The 22263-nt window shown below is 43.4% G+C and overlaps 1 protein-coding gene across 1 annotated transcript in view; it reads left to right on the top strand.

Annotated features, from left to right (window-relative positions):
- Positions 1-22263, top strand: part of tyro3 (TYRO3 protein tyrosine kinase) — a 34789-nt gene that overhangs the window by 3906 nt on the left and 8620 nt on the right. The window contains exons 2-11 of the mRNA XM_064336844.1: positions 960-1143; positions 2853-2953; positions 3604-3774; positions 10766-10852; positions 10999-11114; positions 13693-13873; positions 17144-17286; positions 18651-18789; positions 19393-19519; positions 21046-21140. Coding sequence (XP_064192914.1) covers positions 960-1143; positions 2853-2953; positions 3604-3774; positions 10766-10852; positions 10999-11114; positions 13693-13873; positions 17144-17286; positions 18651-18789; positions 19393-19519; positions 21046-21140 — 1344 coding nt within the window. The remainder of the gene's footprint in view (positions 1-959; positions 1144-2852; positions 2954-3603; positions 3775-10765; positions 10853-10998; positions 11115-13692; positions 13874-17143; positions 17287-18650; positions 18790-19392; positions 19520-21045; positions 21141-22263) is intronic.

The following is a 22263-nucleotide window of genomic DNA, read 5'->3' as shown; positions in this document are numbered from 1 at the left end:
ATTACATTTGCTTGTAAATACATTACACACCATTGGTCTCTTGCTGAGTTCCTATAGAGGGATAATGAGGCCATTCATAGAGGCCGTCTACAGGGCTCTGATACAGTATCGTTCAGCCCAGCTGTGGCCCGCTGCCTTAGCACAGAGCCTCCAGTCTTCGGCAGCCAGCATGACGTCTGCACACCCAAACCAGAGCATGCAGATCAGCCTAGATGTATGCGTACACAGGCACACAAAGGGAGCTAAGAGCCCAGGGTCAGTGCTCTTCTCACTGAACATACATACTTTGTTTTTTCTAAATGGTTTGTAATGCTAGAGGTCCCCAATATTTTGCTAAGGCCGTGGGTATGTGCTCTTGAATGGATGTGGAGGGGCTGGGTACCTACTGCCTTTGCTTGATCGGATAATTTATGCAACTTGTTGGTTTGATTATTCGCACAACCTGTCAGATACTCACAAAAGTGTGCAGCAAGTTTCCAAGTTTTTAATTTTTTTACTAAGCCCATAAAATGGCAGAAATGAAAACCCTGATTGGTCAAATTTGATGACTACTAACTGTCATTTTGATGCCTACTATCTGTTCGCAAGACTGTGGAAATCTGGGTCTATTATGGGACATAGGCTAGTTGTCACTGAGATTCAGTAAACAGTCTTTTTTCATGCATATGATAACCTCAATTTACCATTTATGCTTGCGTTCACAAACACCTGAAACAAATCCACAGGAGAATCACATAGAAATGTGATTTCTTTGTAATCTTTATCTCATTGCTTTAGCACGGTCTGGTTTGTTACATAGTGCGCCGTTTTTACTTCAAGGTGCTTTGGAGCCTGCTGAAGGTCAAATTACTTTCTAGCGGGTGGTCTGACCTCTTGTGAGCATTCTTGTCCATTTCTTATTTCAAAAAGTCCTCAGGGGCCCCCCTCCCTGGCTCACCCAATTCTTTGGTGTTTCCCAGGGCTAGTGTTCACCAAAAGCCCAGCCAACCTGACAGTGACCCAGGGCAACATGGCACGTCTGGGTTGTGCTGTTGAGGGCCTGAGCGAGCCGGATATCGTGTGGATGAAAGACGGGGAGAAGCTGTACAGCACAGACCAGATGTACATCACCCTGGAGCCATACCACTGGGAGACCTTCCACAGGTACCGGGCTCAGGACCGATCGGGCCCATTGGGGAACGGCGCTGGATGGTCACTGCGTAGTTCACTGAAGCTCCACTGAGCTGCACGGTGTCATCACCAAGGCATGGCCTTAGTGTGTGTTTTGTGCCCTCACACTCTTTCCTCTGTAAAGCTTCAGGAAGAAGGAGCAGTTCAGCATCATGTTGTACCCTCTGAGATGAGTTTAGTCATAAAAGAGAAAGACGTTTTGCGTGGCTGCATCCAGATGAACATGCAGACCCCTTTCCACTCTGTCTGCATTCTACTGGCCTAATAGCTTATTGAATATATGATACAGATTTACTGTGAGCTGCAGTGCATTTCCTGGTAATTTGAGCCCCCGCTAAGAGGGTGAAGGAGAACATGGCACACACCACCCTGAGTAGCTGCTCCAGGCTTTGCCCTAGACGTCCAGCCCTCTGTACCTGTGTGCAGTTTAACTACAAACTTCAACAGGACAGCAGATTCAGCCGCCTGTCACTCCAGCCTTCATCACCTCCCCGCGAAACCATAAATATCACTTGTGGGGATGTTTGTAGGTGCAACTGCAGCAGTTGCTGCCTCTGCGTCCCGTGTTTTGGCATGTGTTTCATGTGTGTTGTGGAGACATGGCGAGAATAACGCTGTAAATGTGGGTGCTGATATGGTGCCTGCCTTTGAAGAGCACACGGCGTCCTGAGCATGGCAGGTTGCAGAGGAATTCGGAGGGAGAGTTGATCCTTGGTGTTAATCTGCTTAGGGAGCCTTTCTCCTGGGCTGTGGCCCGCCCGGCAGGTACGCCAGACCCAGAGGAGCAGCAGAGACCCGTTGGAATGCGGTCAGCTGCCCATGAGTGTTGCTCTGCCCAGCACTGACGGTCATGTGACTGGACGCCAGCGCAGAGGTTGTGACTGTGGCGTAGTTAATCCTCAGCACATGCACAGGCCCTAGCTCCCCCGGGCCTGTTGTTTACTTCCAATAGCTGAGGCACATATTGTGCAATATAATACAAGTCCTGTCTGGTTACTTTATAGATTGACCATGTATGGAATGTCCACAGGCAGCGTTGAAAAGCGTCTTGTGTGTTGCACTACATTTTAGGGAACATCTGCATGCCATTGTTCTTAATGTGGCCTGTGTCGTGTTAAATTCATGGTGTTGCTGTATTCATGTGTTTGCTTCAAAGCATTCAAAGGAATATGATCATGTAGAATCAGCATATTTAACATAGATCATTTTACAAACATCTGCATTCTGCTTATGAATACCACAAAGCTAAGCCTTGCCATAAATGTATGTTGGTACAGACACTTTTTCAGTGACTAATGAACTGAGAGGTTGCAGTTATGTGAATGCATGGTTTCAGCAGAGCGATTTGTGTATGTGTGATGTTAGGACGTGGATTCTCAAATCTGGACCTTAAAGCTGGTACTGTACCTCAAATATAATTGATTATTTAATGTCTCTGGTTGACCAGGGGTCCCTGATCAGAGGGGAAGAGTGAAAAGCAGCAGTAGTACTGGCCTTTGAGGGTCAGATTTGAGTGTTTCTGTTTTAGGGGGATGCGTAGAGCTGTGAGAGTCAGAGAACAATGGTGGCAAAAGTGTGAGGATAGTTCTCTGAGGGCGTTGGCGGCAGTGGGAAGATGCATTTACTGTGCTGTAGTCTTACAGTGTGTGTGGTCACACTGGTGTCTGTTTCTTGGTTGGCAGTGTCAAATCCGTCCAGCAGCAGGATGCTGGGAAGTACTGGTGTGAGGCAGAGTCCCGGGGGACCACAGTCTCCTCTAATCCAGCTTGGATCACTGTAGAAGGTAAGCCATCTGTTTAACTGCATTTGACTCTATTTCTGTATTACTGCTGTCTCATACAGAGATGAAGTCCTGTATTTAAAGTGTGATGGCTCTATTTGTGTGGACAGTATGTGATCATGTGATGTGTTTTTGTCAATCACATGAAAGCCTATTGGCTGCCTTACGACCACCCCAGAGGTAACAGTGGTGACGTTTTCCTGGAAGCATTTCACGCAGCCTCTGTTTGGTTGTTTACTACCACACCAGTTTTAATTTTAAAAGAAAGGCAAAACGCCACATTGTCGTGAAGATCGTTATTACATTTGATAATTATTGTTGTGATATATCGCCCAGCCCTATTTGCAATTTCAATGTCAGTAAGTATTTGGAATGAGAAGTCCAGGGAAAGTGTTTGGTTGGTTACGATAATGAATCTTTTCACTTTTGATTGTATCCGGCTGTTGTTTTCCACGCAGTGGTCAGTATGCTATGGTGCACCCCTCCCTGGGAAATGTCTGCTTTTTATTCCACTTGGCTTGTGAACAAGTATGACTTTCTTCAATTTCTTTACAGCAGAGAATGGATGATTTTTTGGTGGGACTGGAGATTTGGAGAGACCAAAGGTTCCTGTCCCATCACTTCTCCCTCTTGCCCCCCCCCCCCCTTTCCAGGTGTCCCTCATTTTGTGCTGGAGCCTGAGGATGTGGCCACCTTTCCAGGGGTTCCCTTTAACCTGAGCTGTGCTGCTGTGGGCCCCCCTGAGCCTGTGGAGGTGCTTTGGTGGCTGGGTGGAGTGCAGGATGGAGACCCCACTTCCTCCCCCTCTGTCATCTCTGTCCCTGGTAAGGTGCTGCCTCTCTTACTGATTCACTTCCTGCTTCCCTCTGAACTTCCTCACCTGCCTTTTTAAATTTAAGTAAAAATTAGCATGCACATCTGACTACCTCACTAGTGTTCCTGCTCTGGCTAATAATGTTATTTGCTGAATCAATTGAGCATCTTGTGTTCTGTGCAAGTCAAGAGCTGGAAGAGTATTGGACTATGGCCCACTTACAACCAGCATTCTGCAGTACTGTAATCAAGGTCATTTAATGGAAATCACAATGCTGAAAGGTTTGGTCCTTCTTAGCCTTGTCATCTTTTTTCTGACCAAGGGATTCAGTTTCAGGTATATTGTATATAATTTTGACAGTGTTTCTTTGGTTGGTTTGGTTAGAATGTTATTTGGTTAGCAATGAGGAGAATTGCTCCCTGGCCATTGTGTGTAATGAGAGTTGGAGATCATTCAGGATACTTTGGATTTGAGGGAAACTCATGGAAGAAAAAGAAAAAAGAGGTTGCCTGTGAGCTAGAGGTAAGGTGGTAGACTGACTTCAAATCTCACATTTTATTTATTTTTTATTTATTTCACCTTTATTTCACCAGGCAAGTCATTAAGAACAAGTTCTTATTTACAATGGCAGCCCGACGAGCGACAAAAGCCACTTAAGGGAAGGGGAGGTGGGCTAGAAGATAAAAGCATGTCTAGTCTAAATCAAGATTTTGGGTGGCAGTATAGTATAATGGTTAGGAAACTAGGCTGGCAGCTCTGACGTGATAGGTTTGATTTCCGTGACCAAGGTACTTAACCTGACTTGCTTCAGTAAATATCCAGATGTATAAATGGATAGTCTCTAGAGAATTTAAGCTGTGTAAGTCGCTCTGGATAAGAGTGTCTGCTCGATGCCTGAAATATAAAATGTAAATGTAAGTGACAGTAGAAAGGGTTTGAGCTATGTCATTCCAGCTAAAACAGATTATGACTCATGGATTACACAGAAACAAGGTTTATGGCTGCTCCTTGAGATTTTGTCAAGAATGCTAAAAGGAGCTATTTGGATTGCCAAACTGCTTCAAAGGTCACTCTAAGAATGTTTTTACTTTAATGGAACAAGTCCGGAGGACATCCCAACACTAATATAAGGGTTTACCTCTTGAGTGTTTTGTCTATGCTCGTGTTTTCTTATACAACAGCAGTTTGCTATAGGGGTAGTGAAAGACATGTTCTGTATGTGTGTATATACAGTTCTCTTCGCTGACCTCTTTACATGCTTTGCTGGGATTTTGAACAGCGGAGTACCACAAATATGACTTTTGAGCTCTTGTGTTTTGCTGACAATAATAAAGTCCCTGCATTATCTTTTCATGTTCATATATTGTCCTGATAAGTATGTGCTGCATTATTCATCTAGTTATTCTGGCAGGCATTTGAAAGACCTCCCTGAGAAATTTCATTATTAAAATGTACTTTGTTTAAAAGTTACCAGCTACATACAGTATAATGCTGTAGGATACACTGTAAGTCCAGGGAGTTTTACCCAGAAGGAAGAGTGCAAAGCATCCATAAATAAAGAAGGGGACAAGGAGGGGGCAGTCAGTTTAACAGCACAAGATGACACGATTGATTGATGTAAAATAAAACAATAAATATAAACAAATTTAATTATGTATCAATGACAGTCAGTGACTGCATTTACAAGCATGGCGACACAAGGGCGACATAGCTCAGGAGGTAAGACCGTTTGTCTGGCAGTCGGAGGGTTGCCGGTTCAAACCCCGTCCTTGTGTTGTTTCTGTTGTCAGGGTTCCATGGTTCTCATAAAACCCTTGAAAATTTTGTCGGCAACTTTTTTTTAACCCATTGCTTCTTTCATTTGTCCAGCAATGGCATTATATTCATGTGTCTTTCACTCACTTTGAAAAAGGGACATTTTTTGGTTTACCAGGAGGGCAAGATAATAAATGATTATAACCCAGAATTCCTTGCAAAATAGAATGTGCAAATTGATTTCCGGTTGGGAGGTATATATTCTGAATGAGGTAAATGCAACTTAATATTCTGTGTAATGGAGGACTATCATCCATCTTATACTGATTACTCATAATAGCCCCACTGGTTAATTTGGCTTATTGTTATTGGAATAATGTGTTTACATGACTTATGTTACAGTCTGAATACTTTCATTTGGGTTAACATTGGAATATGACTGAGTATGTAACTGTAGTCATTGTTACTGTGTACTAGATAATCACTGTCTCCAAATAATTATGCAGTTAGAAAGTAAAACTTTGTTGCAGTGATATGATATAACATTGCTTGAGCACATTCCAGTTATATCTATAGCAGGTTAGAACATACCAGGACTTGCATAATGAACAAGACATTTACAATGAAAATGGACACTGTGCCCACAGTGATTTCACAGCCAAGAATTCCTTTTTTTGGTAGGGACAGCGTCTGCCCCACGTGTGTTACTGGACACTGCATCTCACCAGAGCCACTTCCTGTACGTGACTGCATTAGAGGCCATTACTGAAGGATCAATACTGCGGCGCGCGTAGAGCAGGGGTGGGGCCATAGATTCTATAGACCCACAGCTGTATTCTTGAGATTGAATGTTCTGTCTCCCTACAATTGACATTGAAACATTCCGATTTTATGTATCTTTTGGAAGTTCACTAAGGGGCACGACCAAGGATGTTCTGTACTGCAAGATTGCATCGGAAACTACTGTTGCCAACTGGAGCCTCCTGTAATTAAGCAGCCGAGAGGATGAAAAGAATGTAGCTGCTGAGTATCTGTCGAATCAGTAAAAACTGGTCGTACTGTTGTATGCTGCTGTAGTGGGTACATAACTTGGCCTGTGGCAGGTTTGTGGGTTGAATTCCCGGGTGGTAATTTCTTTTGTATTCCCATGAACAAGTACAAGACCTAAATTTCCTCTGTAAATGTCAATTAGCGTGAATAGATAAATATGTAAAGTGGAAGTGATGTAATAAGCCCTGGATAAGCAATGATATGATGCACCCAGGGGAATAAACAGCGCATAACTTGTTCAGGCTGTGACTTCATTCTCTGTTGCCACTGACTGCACTAATCAGGAAGATAGTCCACCAGAGAGGTCAGAGACCCTGGGTGTGGACATTATTATCAGGGTGCTCCTGCTGTAAATGTGACAAGGAGGAAGTGTTATGCAGAGATTCGCATCAGTCTGTTTTTGAAACTGGAATTACCCAGAATGCACTTCTGTAACTTCTGGCCAATGGGGGTCTGAGGTCTTCAGGGCCTGGAGTATGTCAGTGCACAACATTCTGCTGAAAGTTTTGGTCATATGAGATTCTTTTAATTTAGTCATTTTCTCCAGAATTTAATTCCCTCCCCCCCCCAAGTGTGGATTCTCACACCATATTTGGGTTGTCATTAATTGGAGTAGCAGAGTGGAATACAAGACTAAGGAAAAGACCCAGACATTGAAAAATCACAATCTATTTTAACCAGGTGTCTTCTGGGGAAAATGAGGCCCTGACATTATTACAGGCAGTGCCAAAGTCTGTCTCTGGTTATCAGATAAGCCTCCCACTACAAGCTGGAGTGACTGCAGAGAGATTTTTGCATGGGGTTATTCATTTATGCAGTTTCCAGGGCTTCATCTCTCTTGTTTTAAGGGAACGCAATAACAGTATTAATATCAGTACTGTGTCTCTGGGATGTATCTAAAATTCTTACTTTGCTGACTTGGCAGAAGATGATTCCATCTGGAACAGGGTGCCTAAGATCATTACGGAGGAGTGCGGCATGTTGTTGGGCCAATGTTCTGCATTGACTGATTTGACTAGGACTGAATGTCTGGGGTATAGATAGTATAAACATGCTGATTTGACTGGGACTGAGTGGAATGTAGATGGTAACCTGCCTGATTTGACTGTGACTGAGTGGAATGTAGACGGTAACCTGCCTGATTTGACTGGGACTGAGTGGAATGTAGATGGTAACCTGCCTGATTTGACTGGGGCTGATTGGAATGTAGATGGTAACCTGCCTGATTTCACTGGGACTGAGTGGTTGGAGAGTCAGTATAGAAAGTGTAGCCTGTCTGATTTGGTTTTTGGTAACTCATGTTTGCGTGGTGTTATTATGTATTTATTTACAGTGCCTTATAAAAGTATGTTCACAACAGTATTTTTGCTATATACTCATGGCATTTCACAAAACAGACAAAAGTAATATATATTGTTTATATATATATTTAACACAAAACCTGACCTCTCTATACCCGCATTTAACTTATACAACCTACATACAAACATGTTTATACATGACCACATTACACACAGTGCATTTAGAGGAAAAAATTGAACAGGAGTTTTTTTTAGCAATACTGTTACACTTTCACTACATTGCCAATAGCTGCTGCATTATTGATTAAGATTGACTATGCCTTTCTCGTACACGTATCACTCCTGACATCCCACACTCACCAGCACTCAGATTCTATTTCTACCCTCATCCTGGCTGTTTGGGAGATCTGATGTTTACACATTTTCTCTAACCTACTTAATCAACTGAACTTTCACAGCAGTACCCGTGAACAGGGTGTCAGAAGTTGTGAAGCCAGATGTCTTTTGAGTTAGGCATGGCCCGGTTACCAGTTTTAATAATTAGCCATCATTAATGGGTCTGAAACACCTGACATTTTTCTCCTGAAGATCTCCTTCCAGTGGTATTTGTTTTAATGTTATTATTTTATTTTTAATGTTATGTTTTTTTTCCTTCATTAAAATGACTGCTATAACAAAGTGCATTTACAATTTGCTCCTAATACAGTTCCTTCAGAAAGTAATCACAGCTCTTAAAATTTTAAAGCGTTTCATTTTTTAATTTACATTTCTCATTCACCCCCGGAGTCAATATTTAGGTAGTGGTGAGGGTATTTCTGTATGATATTTGCACTTCAGGAGTTTAGAATTTTATCCCATTCCTACATGAAAATTTGCTTGTGCAGTGTTAGGCAGTGAGCATTGGACGACAACAATTTTCTGGTCATACCACAGATTTTCAATGGGATTAAAGTCTGGGATTTGACTGGGCTATTCCTGAATACTGACCTGTTTGTTTTAAGTCATTCTGTTTTAGTTATTATCATGTGTTTTGGGTCATTGTACCATTGCTCTAAATATAGATCTCTTGCAGACTGAAACAGGTTCTCCTCTAGGATTTGCCTGTATTTGGCTCCATACATCTTGCCCTTGATGGCAACAAGCAGCATGCTGCCTCCACCATACTTGAAAGTGGGGTAGTGTTGCCGGGGTGATGGGCTGTGTTTAATTTGCACTAAACATAGCGCTTTACTTTCAGGCCAAAGAGTTCAACTTTAGTCTCATCTGACCCCAAAATCTTCTTCCAGAAGGGTCTGTGACGTGGCTTCTGGCAAACTCCAGGCATCACTTAATGTTGGCCTTTCTCAGAAGTGGCTTTCGTCTTCCTACTCTCACAAAGAGGCCCGATCTGAAGTGCTGAGAAGATTGTTTTCTGGACAGTTTCTCTCATATCAGCTTAATGAGCACTGCAGCTGTCAGGGTTGTAGTTGGTGTCTTGGTCACTTCTCTTGGGGTTGCTCAGTTTGGTAGGACAGCCTTATCTTGGTCATGTCTGGGTTGTGTCTTATTTTTTTGCAATTTTATTTTGAGCATTACAGTGCTCCTATGAAGGCTCAGAACTGTGCCAGTGTTTGTCTTTAGCAGCCTTTTTACTTCCTCACAACTTCACCTCAAAGTTCCGTGGGCAGTTCTGTGGTCTTTATAACAGTGTGACTGATCTGATCTGCTGTTTCAGTTGTGAGACCTTACAAAGTTTGTGATATTAATTCTGCAATCGTCCAGTTGAACACAGGTTGATTCAAAATCAGCATAGGTTGGACCTTGTTAATGTACTTAGTGTGATTCTAGGGAAAATGGAATACACCTGGCCCAATGTAGGTTGGTAATGCATAGAGGATGAACATTTATCACTGGGCAGCACGGTGGTGCAGTGGGCAGCACTGTCGCCTCACAACAAGAAGGGTTCAAAACCAGCCTGGGCCTTTCTGTGTGGAGTTTGCATGTGGGTTTCCTCCGGGTACTCCGGTTTCTTCCCATAGTCCAAAGACATGCAGGTAGGCTAATTGGAGACTCTAAATTGCCCACAGGTATGAGTGTGCGAGTGAGTGCCTTGCGATAGATTGGCGACCTGTCCTGGATGTTTTCCTGCCTCTCGTCCAATGCATGCTGGGATAGGCACTACCGCAATTGTGATAAGCGGGAATAGATAATGGATGGATGAATATTGTGTTGAGTAGTGTTGAGCTAGGATTAGTTTTGCTCAGTTTGTGAACGATAAGGTTTGTATATTGACAGTATGGCAGTGCTCATTCTCCAAAATGCTTGATGAATATGGACCTGGGCCTCTTCTGCAGACTCTGGAAAGAAAACAGATGCATGACTAGAGGTCATGTCCCTGGTGTAATGTTAAAATGTAAAGTCTCAGATGAACTTCAGACTGCCTCTCGTCCAATGCATGCTGGGATAGGCACTACCACAACTGTGCTAAGCGGGAATAGATAATGGATGGATGAATATTGTGTTGAGTAGTGTTGAGCTAGGATTAGTTTTGCTCAGTTTGTGAACGATAAGGTTTGTATATTGACAGTATGGCAGTGCTCATTCTCCAAAATGCTTGATGAATATGGACCTGGGCCTCTTCTGCAGACTCTGGAAAGAAAACAGATGCATGACTAGAGGTCATGTCCCTGGTGTAATGTTAAAATGTAAAGTCTCAGATGAACTTCAGACCCAGTGGCTATGAGCTTTTACTCAACCAATTACTGATAACTCACTCTCTTCGACTTTGACTGGCTCCCTATATCTAACCTTAGAATTGTGTGTCTTTAGGTCTTGTCCCTGTGTGTCACAGACATTGCTGATTTGCTGTGCTCCTATAAGGTCTGCTCATTCCTCTCTGGTCTTCTGATCATACAGGAGTGACTGAAAGCATCAAGTTCTACTGCGAGGCCAAAAATGCCCGGGGAATCTCAGTGTCACGCACAGGCACTGTGCATATCAAGGGTGAGACTCTCCCTTTACCTGAAGTCCTTCGCACTTGTTTTCTCAGTATTTGTTTCCATTTGGTCAACCATGTCCAGCTCCTGCACTCTCTCTGTTGTGTGTTAAAGGTCATTATGACTCACTACGCGGTGTGCTGTTCCCTGCAGTTCTCCCAGAAGCCCCTAGTCTCGTGGAGGTGGTGAAGGTACAAGAGAACAGTGTGACTGTGGCCTGGACCCCTGGCTTCACAGGACACTCTGCCCTGCAGGCCTGCACCATCCAGGTTACTCTAGATCCCAATAGTTTCAGAAATACCCAAACTGTTAGTCAGCATGGTTATGTAAATATAAGCTAGGAAGTCAGCTTAGATAGCAGAATCTGCTGACTAAAGACACGTAATAATTAACAAACACAATGCACGTCATATCACCTCTTGAGCTTCGTCAGATATAACCTACGTTAGTTTGCTTTTTTGACAATGTTTTTGTTGATAATCATTTTAGCTGTTTTTTTAGATTTCAAAAATGAATATTTTGAAACCATCTGAATATTATCTATTTTTTAATGGTTGTGAAGCACTAGTCCTGTTCACAATATTCTGGTACTTTGCCATTTAGGGATCATGTATGGGAACAATACCTATTTTTCACTCATTCTTGCTCATGTGGTCCCTCTCTCCTTGCTTTTCTGTCTCTTGTCCTCTCTCTTTTACTGTCATTCCCATTTTCTCTCCCACTCTCTGTCTCAGTCTGAGCCCTTCAGTCCACTCCCTCCTGTCGGTCCAGCCTATTCATACATGGACATTGTTGTTCTCCTTCCATTTCTCTTCCATTTATGCAGAGGACTTGGAAGTGGAGCCATTTCATTTTATTTGTCTAACAGGGCAGATCGCAACTGTTGTTAAAAGGCAAATTAGGACAGGAATATGGCCATGCTGACTAGTCACATTTGATGTCCTCCTCTGTTATCACGTGAGCCTGGGTTACTCTTGTTTTCTTTGTTTGTTGAATGGGAGGTGGTGTGGTAAGCTTTGGACCCAAGCCAGGGAGTAGTCTGCCTCCTCCCTGCCCAGTGCTGCATGGTGTAATCAGGATGCTAGTCTCACCGTGGCCCCAGGCTTCATCCTCCACACAATCCAGGCCACAGCTTTTGCCTTACTAGATCACAGACATCATGCTAATGGTCATTAATCAGTGAAGGTTTTTAGAGGAGGAGTTGAGTACCCCGTGAATCTGCCATTATGTTAGTTGTCTGTGGCCTAACACAGTTTGTCCAGTCTCATGTCCTGTCTTTGGTCTGTGTGCCAAGCACAGAACTTGTGTCCTAGCGATCAGATGCAGACTGAGCGCCTCTGGCACAGCTTTGCATTAAAAAGCTAATGTCCATACCCTGCCATCCTCCCATAGCTGCAGGCTGGGTTATAAACCATTTTATAGTTGGATCATTTTCTGTTCCTGTGCTTGTTCTGGTACGTTTTTGCATTTTGAGCACAGTTGATCTTGACATACAGTACCACGAACATGAAGTGGGCTGTCATATCAAGGGAACAAATATGTAATATGTTTTTAGATTTAGTTTTTTCTTCAACTCTTTATCATTTAAGTAAATTTGTGGTTCTGCTCTTTGCATTCCATACAGACTCAGCTGATATTCCATCTTTGGATGGATCTTCAGTGATCTTCCCCAGAATTCATTTTTTGTCCTTGACCCGATTGTTGGTTGGACCATAAATTTCCACGCCGCTATACAGACTGCCACACGGCCACAAGCCAACCCCAGTGACACAATTAGCCACATTTTTTGTTTAACATCAGGCTGTTGTACTTTCAGCTCTCAGGCTAGTTAGATTCCCTTATCCTTTTATGTTAGTTATGGGATTAGCCAGCTACTGCGTTAGCAAGCAGGTACAATCACAGAAATAGGAAAATGCTGGATAGAGATGGTCACCAACTGTCCCGTATTGACCAGAACGTTCCATATTTCATCAAAGATGTTGTGTCCTGTAATTTGCACTTTTGTGTCTGCTATTGGTAGCTTTAAAATCATGCAATTGTCTTTGTATTTTGCAGTTTATAAAAGCAATGTGGAAATTTTCGTGTCATATTGTTCTTGAACTCACAATAAAATCTGTTTATGATCCGTTTAGCTGACGTGGAAAGTCCAGGGGACAGAAAGTGAAAGTCCTGCCATGTGTTTCTTCCACCCATAAACTCAGCCAGCTGATTTCACTAATTAAGTCTACCTCCTGACTGAAGAATTGTGCCAATTAGCAAATCCAGGTGACTGGAACGAAATACTGGGGAGGACTTTTACTTTCTGAACCTGGATTTTACACCTCTGCCGTTTAGTGTTTTTTTTGGTTCCTCGCATACCATCATCTAGGCAAATAAAAGGACTCAGTGCTGCCTCCCTGGTCCTAACAAAGGTCACTATTTTTGTGTTGTGATGCCAGTGACATTCTAAAGAGGTAATGGCATCCAAGTATCGTGAGAGCTTCTCTCTTGCAATCGCCTTAACCCCTACTCTACAACATTGAAATAGTGACATTTGTTCTGGTGTACAGAAATTAAAAAGACAATTAATATAGAATAACTCAAAACCAGGCTTTTCTGATTAATACAGAAAGACAGGAAGACAGAAAGAACAAAAGACAAAGGAGGTGAATATGCATGACCATGAGGTTCCCTTGGGTAGCAACACACTAATTATTATAAATTGGTTTGAAGTTACAGTACAAGCAGTACGTAGTTTTGAAAAGCTGCTGTCGGTTAAGGTTATAATGCTGATATGTCCCATTTCAGTGTCTGTGTAATTAATAACATAGTTTTGTATTTAATGTATTTTTACCACTAAAATCTCAGATGTCTGAGAATTCTGGGAAGAGGGTGGAGCTGCCCGAGAGGCGTGTGATGGTGCCACCCTTCGAGCAGGACATTGGTGGACTGAAGTGCTACTCACGCTACAGAGTGCGAATCTGCTGTGACAACGAAGTTGGACGTTCCCCTTTCTCCAGCTGGGTTGACTTCCAGACCCCAGAAGCAGGTGTGTCATTCATTAGCGCATTTCCTGGTGCATTTCACAATGCATTTATATGATACCCTTAGCCTGTACTTGTCCTTACAGAATGAGCCCTTGCAGTTTTTGGTGTGTGCTTGTTTAACCCCTGAAATCTTACTGTGCCCCGTATTGGGGCTGGTGTGGGTTTATTTGCATTCATTCTATTTTTCAGAGTGAAATTTTCAATCCGTCTGGTCACACAATGTACCATTTTTAAAGCGTTAAAGCACACGGTTTTATCTCTATGAACTATTTTACGATGCCAATGTTTTAGCGACAACGGTTCCTTATTTTATAATGTGGCGAGGCTAAACAAGCTTGAGCGGTCCCCACCTTCTATAGATTTTGGAAATCCACAGACAACAAATCACGGTACAGTCAGTATCTTTATCACAGCAAGGGTCCAGTGAACAAAATCCTAAATAGTTTTTAGTCCCGGAAGCCGGCTAACTCAGAGACACGTCAATAAAATGTCCAGTGTTTACTTGGTGATTCTCTGGAGGAATTATCATCGTTGTCTGTTCTGCCGTTGCGTACACAATACTGTGTACATAAAAAATGTTTTTTAAATGTACTATCTGTACTATCTCTGGTTTCTGTATACTCTCTGGAACAAGATGCGCCCACCTACAAGGTTGTCTGACCTGTACTGGACAAGCAGACCCTCAGTATAGTCAATGGGACCTGCCCGGCACCGGCACCAGCAACAACTCAACCTGGACAGTGTAAAATATTACCAGTACACAGCCAGCCAATGACAAGCTATTATAGTGATGGCTGATAAGCATTTCAGCCAATAAAATTATGTTTCTGACAGTGTATTTGGGGTTAGGTTTACATAATAGAACATGCACTGTTTCTCCTATGTAAGCAGACCATGACTTTTTCAGTAAGCATGCTGAGAATGTTACACACCGGCAAAAAAGTTCTTGACAGTTTAAACTTTAAAAGTTTTTCATTTTACAACATAAAATTATTTTACAATGCGTTAGTCTAAACAGGAGACTCGGCATTTGGAGGCCTTGGAAGAAATCACTCACTCGAGTGAAAATTTCTGAGGATGACAGTTTTGACTGCACAACAGAGAGCATGTTCAGTGACTTATTCCCATTTTATATTTGGGAGCATTTAAATACATTCTAAAAATATTTTTATTATTATTCAGTACACTTATAAATAAGAAGTAGGCCTGATTTTGAATAATAAATGTGGCATCTGTAATTGTGGGCCTGTGTTTGACATGTTGATGGGGGTGGGTTAAAACATTAATCAGTGGACCTCAATCAATGGAGTAGTAAACTAGACAGCTGTAGTTATTTTCTGCATCTTCCAGGCCTGCTGCTGCCACAGGTGGTAAGGGGAGAGCAAGGAGAAGGGAAGGAGAGGGAGGGGGGGGGCGGGGGGTTCCTGGGGGAAGGGAGCTAATTTCAGCGATGTTTTCCACTAGCATAAAGCATACAATATGTAGTATTTTTACACCTCTACCCATAATGTCATTTGGTGGCCAGGTTTCCCTTTGGAGTCTCCAAATGGCCTTTTTGGAAACCCGCCTAGACACAGCTCAGAAATAACAATACAGAGTGCTCATTTGGTGCTGTTGTAATCAAATTTGAACCAGGATTGAGCCAGGCTCCATTGTGCTTCTAAGATGACACAGCCACAAGCACCCATATCCACTAAAATAACAATGATTTTCTAGATGAGAAATAAAAGTCCACTTCCACTGTGGTTGAGATTCTGTTACTTTGTTGCAATAATAGTTAGAGTAATTCTAACTTTTGAAAAAACAAACTCCCAAGGGTTACCTTTCAAAGGAGACCAGAATTATGCCTGTTGTCAAAAGGGTTCAGGTGTTAAAAAGGGGGCGCTACATAAAGGGTTAAACCTGAACTGTTTAGTGCTATATTTTCTACTGTTGTTATTGTCTCACAATTTCAGTCTCACCTTGGGGAGGGATGTCAGCTGGTTTATGTTGTGATAATAATCTAATCACAGAAACAATGAAAATACTCATTACCTTCTTAAGAGTGTTGGCGCTATTCACCGTCTAGCCGGATTTCACTGAGTGAAGGGGTTGGTGTTGTGCCGTTCCACACTAGAGAGAGCACCAGACCTACTCAGGCATAATCAGATTTTATACAAAACAGAGTTAGCACCATCACTGTGGCATTTGAAGAATTTTTTTCCCGAGGTTTTGTGTTGGCTTTAATTGTACTTTAGTGTGTGGGGATTAGATTCTTTTTCTTTCTAACTGGCCATTTAGGGGGTTTGAAGGCAGCAGGACACTCTGTGCCCAACACAGCCAAGGGAGATGAACAGGCAGTGCAGAGGCCAACCGCTCCCGAGGCCCTGTTGTCCCGGCTGGCACATTGTTGGGGGGTAGGGGGGGGGGGGGTGGGGGTTCTGTGGGTACCGGGGGAAGGAAAGGGGTGAGACGAGCAGTTTGCGGACAAGCAGATGAAGAGCATTTGTGGGGAGGGGGGATCCTGGAGTTGTCCTTGTTAGCATGTTTGTAAACCGACAGACCTGGCCCTTCTCCAGTGGATGCCATCCCCATTGGCACAATGGGCCATTGTATGTGTGTGTCCGCAATCTGTGTCAATACATTGCAGGGTGCTCAGCCACACTGCTGCCATCTAATGGCCAACACGGCACTGCAGCGTTTGTGTTGAGCGTTTCCAAATATCCCCACTTCTTGTGTCCTAGTTCTGAAGCACACCCCAGAATTTCACTCAAGTCTATTAGAGTTAGACCCGTTAAGCCAGAGGTGGGCAATAAGGGCCATATCTGTTTCTGGTTTTCATGCCAACTTCTGGCCTTAATTATGCAATTAGCCCTCACATTTACGCCGTCTGACATTTTTGCTACATTCCTTGATAAGCATGTGAATGACTGCCGAAGACTGTTCTTGTGTCCCTGTAAGAAAACCTTTTCCATAATCTAATCTACGAGTGAACCGGTGTTGGTTTATACGATCAGACAGCTCGTTTACCCAGGGCAATTGGTGGAAACAAAAAACCTGCGTAGACACCGGCCCTCCAGGACCAGGATTGCCCACCCCTGCGTTGAGCTGTTTGTGAAGAAAGAAATGAAATATTCACAGGGTTGCAGTGCAGTGAATGCATCACACGAGCGTGCCCTGGAACGCGGTACTACAGCCACGCTTGAGGCAGCTGTGGTGTCTGTGGCCACGCTGACTCTGGGTGTGTGGGCCCAGGTTGCCGTGATGACGATGGCCATGTCTGTACCCCGCAGTGCCGTCGGCTGCGCCCCGGAACCTGACCTTTGACCTGACGGAGCAGCAGCTGTCCCTGAGCTGGGCTGCGCTGGAGCAGGAGCAGCTGCGAGGCCGACTGCTGAGCTACAAGGTGCAGTGGAGCCTGGGGGGAGAGAGCCAGGTACGTCACTCGTTTCACCAATTAAAACATAAGCATGCTGTGCTGTGTGGTGTCCATGGCACACCAGTCCTGTCACTGTGTTGATAAGCTTTAAAAGCTGAGACTGAGGGGAATTGGGCGTGAAGGAGCAATTCTGAACTCTCCTCAGATGAAGATGTCTTGCATTCCTCCTGTTCAGGCTAACTCAGGATAGCGGAAGAAAGCCCCTGTGAAACTGACGTATTAAGGATGAGCTGGATTGTGTCTGGGCAGTGTTCTGCCTGGCGGTCTGAAATCTGTTGCTCGGGTAGGGGTGGTGTGAGATTTATTGACTTGGTTGTCTGACATGCTGTATAGCACCATTGAGCCTTCTACCAGGAGTTGCTAGGTGGGGTGGACAAAACCATGAGCAGGTGGACATTATTCAATTCCATTCTACCACACTGCCTGCCGTATACACAATGCAAAACTGATTCACCATAATTTATAACCAAAACATAAATATGAATCATGTTAATGCCTGAAAAATAACTGTAGCGTAGCCTAAAGTGGCATGATCGCCTAAAGTGGTGTGACCTCCCATTCTCTACTGAGACCTCTGCTTGCTCCTGCAATGTTCTGCTCAGGGCTAATTTGAGCTGTATTGACCAGGTTGTGTTCTGGTCATATGTGGACTGAAATGTTTTAACCCGGGTTGCGTTCTGGTCAAAGATGGGCTGAGCTGTAATAACCAGGTTGTGTTCTGGTCATATGTGGACTGAAATGTTTTAAATGTTGGGTTCTTGGTCAAAGATGGGCTGAGCTGTATTAATCAGGTTGCATTTTGGTCGTGTGTGGACTGAGATGTATTAACCAGGTTATGATCTGGTGTGGAATGAGATGTATTAACCAGGTTATGTTCTGGTGTGGACTGAGATGTATTAACCAGGTTATGCTCTGGTGTGGACTGAGATGTATTAACCAGGTTATGTTTTGTTGTGGACTGAGATGTATTAACCAGGTTATGTTCTGGTCGTATGTGGACTGAGATGCATTCACCAGGTTATGTTTTGGTGTGGACTGAGATGTATTAACCAGGTTATGTTCTGGTGTGGACTGAGATGTATTAACCAGGTTATGCTCTGGTGTGGACTGAGATGTATTAACCAGGTTATGTTTTGTTGTGGACTGAGATGTATTAACCAGGTTATGTTTTGTTGTGGACTGAGATGTATTAACCAGGTTATGTTCTGGTGTGTACTGAGATGTATTAACCAGGTTATGTTTTGGTATGTACTGAGATGTATTAACCAGGTTATGTTCTGGTGTGTACTGAGATGTATTAACCAGGTTATGTTTTGGTGGTCTTGGTGGTCTGTGATGTTGAGGTTTGTGTCATCCTGCAGGAGGCGCTGCTCTTCAAGGAGAACACGGCCCATCTGTCAGGAGGGGGGCGCTTTTTCAACGCCACGTTTCAGGTGGCAGCGTGTACTGTGGCAGGGTGTGGCCCCTGGAGCCTCCCGGTCCTGGTGATGCCCGCCACAGGTATGTCCTGCTCATGCATTTAGGACTAGTGTTAAAAACACTGAGGGAAAAAAGGACATGTACACCAGCTCTCTGGTGTAATGCATCTAATAGATGTATGGTATGCTGTGCTGCATTAATCTGTTTAAAATGAATTATTCAGCAGATGCTCTTATCCAAAGTACTTCACGGATGAGTGCTTGTAATGTGTGAATGAACACTTATTAGACACAATGAACACTTAAGGGTAAAGTGTGGATGTTTTGTAGTTATTTAGTTTTTATGTGTGTGACGTGTGTGTGTGTGTGTGGTGTGTGAATGCATGCATGTGCACGTATATATGTGTGTGTGTGTGTGTGTGTGGTGTGTGAATGCATGCACGTGTACGTATATATGTGTGTGTGTGTGTGGTGTGTGAATGCATGCATGTGCACGTATATATGTGTGTGTGTGGTGTGTGAATGCATGCACGTGTACGTATATATGTGTGTGTGTGTGTGGTGTGTGAATGCATGCACGTGCACGTATATATGTGTGGTGTGTGAATGCATGCACGTGCATGTATATATGTGTGTGTGGTGTGTGAATGTATGCGTGTGCGCCTGTGTGTACTTTTCTCTTCAGCTGTTCCGCCTCATGCCCAGAGGGGCCATGTGTGGGTGGGGCTGCTGCTGGGGCTGCTGGTGGCCACCATGGTGGGGCTGCTGCTGACCGTCCTGGTGCACCGCAGGGGGAAGGAGACTCAGTTTGGGTAGGCAGTGGCACCCGGTGAAACTTAACCAGGCGTGCCCCCAGTTACTTTAGCTTTAGTGTGCATGCTGGTTCAGCCTTAGCATAGCTGCTTGTTGGGTTTTGTCCACTGAAACTTTCAGCATCCGCTGCATAGAGTACACTGTGGCATCGAGGACATCCCTAGGCCACAGTGAAGTATCTGTATCTAGGGTGTATAATTTCCTCAGGCTGATGATAGGTGTAGTTCACTTTCTGGAGTTTATGTTTTCATTTGGCCCAGTCAGTTTTTGTGTGTGATGAAGGATATTTTAAATACTTTCTGGAAACTTTTTAGGAAAGGTTTCTGATGTGTTGGCTTTACAGTGGCTGGTATAGGGGTATTTGCTGGTTGATGGTTCAAAGCAAGAAAATGTCATTCCAGGGCAGCTTGTACACCGTTATGTCTCCTGAGGCTGTATGTGAGTATGTTACCCAATGTTTTCCCCAGAAAAGTACATGTAATCTTATTTTTGTTCAGTGTTATTTCCACATATTATTTGCACATGCAACCTGAGACTGGACAGGCATTCTGACACAATAGGTAACTAGACATTATGTTTATAATATGTTCATATGTACAGGTTCGCTAAATAAGTTACTTAAAGTATATTGTGTTTCTTCAGACCATGAATATGTGAATATCCCTATAACAACCATTGTAAAGCTGACTGGTCATCATAAGTTTCTGAGTGTTTTGGTTGTACAGCGTTGTAGATTTAATATATGTCCTTACACTGAGAGTAGTGACTTACACATACATTCATGAATGCAACTAACTAGTAATCTTTAATTGTGGCAGTCCTGTAGCAGTTCCCTGTGAGAACATTTAGAATCAAGAAGATCAAGAGGGTTGCTGATCAAATAATTTGAGATTTTTATGAATATGACTAAGGGTCCAATTAAAGATTGGCTGGCTTGCTGCGGGAAGGCAAGGCATTCATTGAAAGCATATATATTGCGGGACTGTTATCGTTCATTTTGTTGCCAGTGCACAGAAATACAAATATAAGAAATATAAGTACACAGCCTTGAGACACCAGGGGGCTCTTATGTCAACATACACATAAAGCTTATCCTAAAGTCACACACTGAATTTTTCATTTCCGTACAACAAAGTAGGGATTTAAAGGTTTTTTAAAATAGCAGACAAGTTAGCAACCACAGCCACCGTATTCACTGGTCATATATGCTAGATCAGTTTCTTTTTGCTACATTCTAGAATATTTTTGATGCGTAGATCGGACAGCCAGCTTTCTTGGTTTTCTTGTAGAATCGGGTTACTTTCATAATTTTATGCATTTAACATTTGTCTAAGCATCTTTCACACGTTAAGAAAGCAAACTGATTTTATGTGGGCACACATTAAGTTACAGTTGAAGACACTATAGGCATGAAAGTGTGACAGTACACCTGTAATAGGGTTTTTTGGCCTGTTCTGCTCTCCCCACAGAAGGTATGGGATTTTCTGAAGTGTAGTTGTGTGGGTCACTGATATTGTTCTTGCAGGTCTGCTTTTGAGCCATCAGGGGCTGAAACAACAGTCTCCTTCACAGCGGCCCGCTCCTTCAACAGACATGGCCCAGACCTCCCAGAGTCTACCCGTAAGTGTGTTGGACAGCAGATTCAGTGGAATCACGATGTGAACCATACAGCAGATTCAGTGAAATCAGGGCGTGAACCATACAGCAGATTCAGTGAAATCAGGGCGTGAACCATACAGCAGATTCAGTGGAATAAGGGTGTGAACCATACAGCAGATGCAGTGGAATCAGGGTGTGAACCATACAGCAAATTCAGTGGAATAAGGGTGTAGAGAACCATACAGCAGATTCAGTGGAATAAGGGTGTAGAGAACCATACAGCAGATTCAGTGGAATAAGGGTGTAGAGAACCATACAGCAGATTCAGTGGAATAAGGGTGTAGAGAACCATACAGCAGATTCAGTGGAATAAGGGTGTAGAGAACCATACAGCAGATTCAGTGGAATAAGGGTGTGAACCATACAGCAGATTCAGTGGAATAAGGGTGTGAACCATACAGCAGATTCAGTGGAATCAGGGTGTAGAGAACCATACAGCAGATTCAGTGGAATCAGGGTGTGAACCATACAGCAGATTCAGTGGAATAAGGGTGTAGAGAACCATACAGCAGATTCAGTGGAATAAGGGTGTGAACCATACAGCAGATTCAGTGGAATAAGGGTGTGAACCATACAGCAGATTCAGTGGAATCAGGGTGTGAACCATACAGCAGATTCAGTGGAATACAGGTGTAGGAACCATACAGCAGATTCAGTGGAATAAGGGTGTGAACCATACAGCAGATTCAGTGGATAAGGGTGTGAACCTACACAGATTCAGTGGAATAAGGGTGTGAAACAGTTGCATTCATGTTGGAATAAGGGGGAACTGTACGATAGATAAGGGGTAACATACAGGATCTGGTAGGGGAGAACTAGTCGAAGATGTGACGACAGAATTCAGAAGGGACGTACGCAATCGTGGATAGGCTGTCTACGAGTTGTTCCATGTTTTCGTGGCAAGTTACAAAACTTTGGAAATAATCATTCTGAACTGATCCGACTGGTCTGCGGGGTCCCGATTGTTTTTTGACACGTCAAAAAAATTTGGGCACAGTCAGCTAGAATTTGTGAGTTATGAGAGGTCAACCGAGTCGATTCCGATTGCCCACTGTGGTTTGCCGACTGTAATGTCATCTGATCT

Source organism: Anguilla rostrata, chromosome 1 (genome assembly GCF_018555375.3).
Source record: "Anguilla rostrata isolate EN2019 chromosome 1, ASM1855537v3, whole genome shotgun sequence".
Taxonomy (NCBI): Eukaryota; Metazoa; Chordata; class Actinopteri; order Anguilliformes; family Anguillidae; genus Anguilla; species Anguilla rostrata.
This window is presented reverse-complemented; position numbering and strand designations above follow the sequence as displayed.